Source organism: Mandrillus leucophaeus, unplaced genomic scaffold, assembly GCF_000951045.1.
Source record: "Mandrillus leucophaeus isolate KB7577 unplaced genomic scaffold, Mleu.le_1.0 Scaffold93, whole genome shotgun sequence".
In the NCBI taxonomy this organism is placed as follows: Eukaryota; Metazoa; Chordata; class Mammalia; order Primates; family Cercopithecidae; genus Mandrillus; species Mandrillus leucophaeus.
In genome coordinates, this window is record NW_012110141.1 from 5,590,621 (window position 1) to 5,594,491 (window position 3,871).

General features: G+C 38.4%; 1 protein-coding gene across 3 annotated transcripts in view; it reads right to left on the reverse strand.

Annotated features, from left to right (window-relative positions):
- The window catches only part of TMEM2 (transmembrane protein 2), a 142,489-nt gene that overhangs the window by 18,950 nt on the left and 119,668 nt on the right, over positions 1 to 3,871 (reverse strand). For all 3 annotated transcript variants that reach the window (XM_011970187.1, XM_011970188.1, XM_011970186.1), the window contains one exon: positions 2,238 to 2,446. In XM_011970187.1, the coding sequence (XP_011825577.1) occupies positions 2,238 to 2,446 (209 nt within the window). The remainder of the gene's footprint in view (positions 1 to 2,237; positions 2,447 to 3,871) is intronic.

The following is a 3,871-nucleotide window of genomic DNA, read 5'->3' on the forward strand; positions in this document are numbered from 1 at the left end:
GAGGGGGAGTAGGGGGTGGGCAGGAGAAATGACCTAAATGTTCATGGGATAAGTTAAAAAAAGTATGGCACATTCATAGGCACAAAGCAACTTGAGGTTAGAAAGAGGGGAATATACTATATATGTTTACAATATACTATATATGTATACTATATATGTTTATATATGTTTACCTCGCTTTGGTTAGGAGGACTATAGATTATTTCCATTTTCTTTATGTTTTTCTCCATTTTCCTTATTTTGTTGAATGAATAAGTACTGCTTTCATAACTTCTAAAAGCGTTATTTTTCAGAAATGGCATTATGACAAAATCTATGACTTCCCTATAATTATCTCAAATTGAGGGGGAAAAAATTGTCCATCTCTTCCTTTTGCCTCTGACCATCATGTAATTTTTATAAAGTTTCAGCTAATTAAACAAGTATGACTGAATTTCATGCCCATGTGGATTTTTGAAACTTCTAGGCTCAGCTTTTTTTTTTTTTACTTTAAAATATTTTTACTTGCTCAGTATTTGATGGAAAGGTATGCACAGTACTTTACAGAACACTGCATATCATTTTATTGTCATACCTCACCTCCAATTCATAATTCTGCCCAATATAACTTAAAGAGTATTGATCACCCTTTGACATTTCTCCATCCTCTCTGACAATGGTTTGTTTCTTTCATTGACTTCTCTGCAACTCACTGATGACATCAGATTGGGCTTTCAGAAATCTCACTCTGGCCACAATATGGACTAAGGATTGGAGGTGGGGAGACTGAGGTGGGGACTGCTCCACGGAGCCAGGCAAGAGATGATGGCTTGACTTAGCCACAAACACTGTGGGTAGAAAGAAGTGGACAGATGTAGATGACTTTAGGAGCTGGAACCAACAGGGTGCCGTTACTGATAAGATGGAGTGATGAGGTAAAAAGAAGAGGCAGGAATGAGTACTGACTGGCCTTTGGGCTTGGTTGACTGTGTAGGTGGGGCACAGAGGGTCGCAGCAAGGATTACAGGAAAACAGTAACAGTAATGGTAATAGTTCAGCTCAGAGCACATGCCAGAACCCTAACAATCTCAGAACAAGGGCATCTGCCACAATGTTCATCATCCTTGGAGGTGACTTGCTTAAAGCTGAATTCCTATATGCTCTAGTCCTACTCCGTTCATTTCAACTGGATGTTTTAAGAGTGTTCTGACAAGTCAGGGCTTGATGACAACTCAGGTGAACAAGCCATTTCAATTTTTCAGGTACATATCTCAGCAGTTTCATGGAGTCGCATGGGTTAATACCCACATGTATCTAGATTGATAAGATACATGTGGTTTACCCCTCCCTTTCTAAATAGTCCCATCCCACATTCCTAGTTTCACCTTCTGTCACTTCCTCTGATACACCCTATGTCCCCATCACACTGAATCCATCATTTCCCCCAGGAGAACTGGCCCTTTCCCAACACTGTGCTTTTATTAATAGAACAAGATGGATTGCTTCATCAGAATCATTCCTCACCTCAGCCTGGCTCAACTCCTTTAGGCAGAATTATTTAATAGTTGCTCTATCATTTGTCCACTAAAAAATAGCTTTGGTGTTTGAGTTTTTTCTACCTGTCTACTGTGAACTCCTAGAAAGCAAGTACTTCTCTCATTCATCTTCATGTCAACTCACACACAATAAATATTTGAATAAATCAATTATAAAAATAGCACCTTGGATTGCATGTGATATTAGAATAGACAACTGAGAAATGAGGGAAGGGATAAAATAGTGCCTTCAGGCAGGGCTAGCAAATACCTGGCCTTCATGTCCCAGCTCTTTCACTCCTTGCCCCTACAGGCATTACTAATCCGTCCCACCACTTTCTTCTGACAAGTCTGAACTCAGCCTCAAAAATCTTTTAATTTTTCAGGTAAGCAAATGTTCTGCTGGAACTGCATAGAAAACTATTTCCCATCCCAGCTACAGAGAATTAAAGCATTCCACAGACTGTATTAAAACCTATTGTTGAATGGCTTAATGTGCATAATAACTTGACCACAGAGGAAAAAAAATGCTTTTGAAATGACAGGATTCAATTTGTATAATCTCTTAATTCCATAAACACAAAATATACAGCCTCCCCACAAGAGAAGCAAAGTACATAAAATTGGCTTTCTTTGTTTGCTGCAAAGGAGATGTAAGTTATTCTTTTTCTCCACTAAATTACTACTTGCTCAACTTTTGAAATAACAGGAACAGAAACATACTTGTTGAAGTTGACGAGGTATAGAAATGTAGTCCGCGGTGCTGGCCCATTCCAGTGGATGGTATATCCCTTCTCCAGCATGACCACAGGCTGGTACTGTGGAAAGGCAGCCTTCTGATTAATACCTCGGAGCACCATAGGGTGGGACGGATACTCATCTCGTGTAATGGTCATAGAAAGATTCTGAGTGCTCCATGTCTGTACATAGACCTTGAAAAAATAATCAAGAAGGGAAGAGAAGGAAAATTTAAATAGCTAAACAGACATTTTCAGCACAAAGTCAAGTGTCTCGACTTTGAAAAGGGAGATTCTGTGATCTGTGCCAGACTAAGTGAGCAGCGGCCAACTACATCCTAAGCCACGTATAGTGCAGCCGACTTAAACCAGAAATGGTAAAAACAGACCATGTGCTCTGCTAGCCAAGATCTTCATCATCGCTTCCACCACTACAGGCCAGCTTATTCATCAGAATATAAAACTTCTGTGGCTTATACAGCTTGTCAAAGAAATCTCTCAGTCTAAAGAACACACATACAAAAAAAATTAGTAAACTAATGTGAAAACTGATATCCTCTACTCAAATCTAAGAGATTTTCCTCTAAACCAAGAGATGAAAAATTTATATATCTTAGAGTTTTGGCTTTCAATTTTCCATGACCTACGTCAGGCCACAAAGCCATTTTTCACCCATTCAAAAAAAAAAAAGTTATAAAGTACTGTGCAACAACTGAAAAAACATATTAAACTGAGACAAATTTGAAAGTCCTGAATGTACTCCAGTGGCATTAGAGCTACTTGCCATGCCAAAACAAAGCCATCCCCAAATGTATCCTACAAAGGAAAATTCTTAGAACAAATCTCCTAAAACAAATCAGTATCTGTAACCAAATTCTCCAGAATATTAAAGCAGTTGCAGAGTATTGACATTTAATCTACAATACTGCTGTATTTTCCCCTGTTATTTCTATAATCTTATCGACTCCTCAATTTTATGTCCTTTTTAACTACCTCAATTATTTAATACTTTTCTGACACCACTTAAAGATTTAAAATAGGAAACATTTTTAAGACTATTGATTGTCTTCATTTAAATATATATTCCATATATAATATATATTAATTTAAACTTATATTTATGTTTAACATATATTTAATTATATATATTTATGTATATGTATATTTATATGTACTTTTTTTTTGTGTGTGTGTGTGTGTGTATATATATATGAGGCTATACATACGCTGCATATCTGGCTCCTGCCTTAGTAACCTTAACTCTCCCTATATCACCATCTTTCTCCCTGAGCACCTTTATCCCTCAGGTCATCAAAAGGCACATATTTGGCCAGGAGCAGTGGCTCACGCCTGTAATCCCAGCACTTTGGGAGACCGAGGCAGGCGGATCACTGGCAGTCAGGAGTTCAATACCAGCCTGACCAATATGGTGAAACCCCGTCTCTACTAAATATACAAAAATTAGCCAAGCATGGTGGTGCACGCCCATAATAATCCCAGCTACTTGGGAGGCTGAGGCAGAAGAATTGCTTGAACCTGGGAGATGGAGGTTGCAGTGAGCCAAGATAGTGCTATTGCACTCCAGCCTGGGCGACAAAAGCAAAACTCCATCTCAAAAAA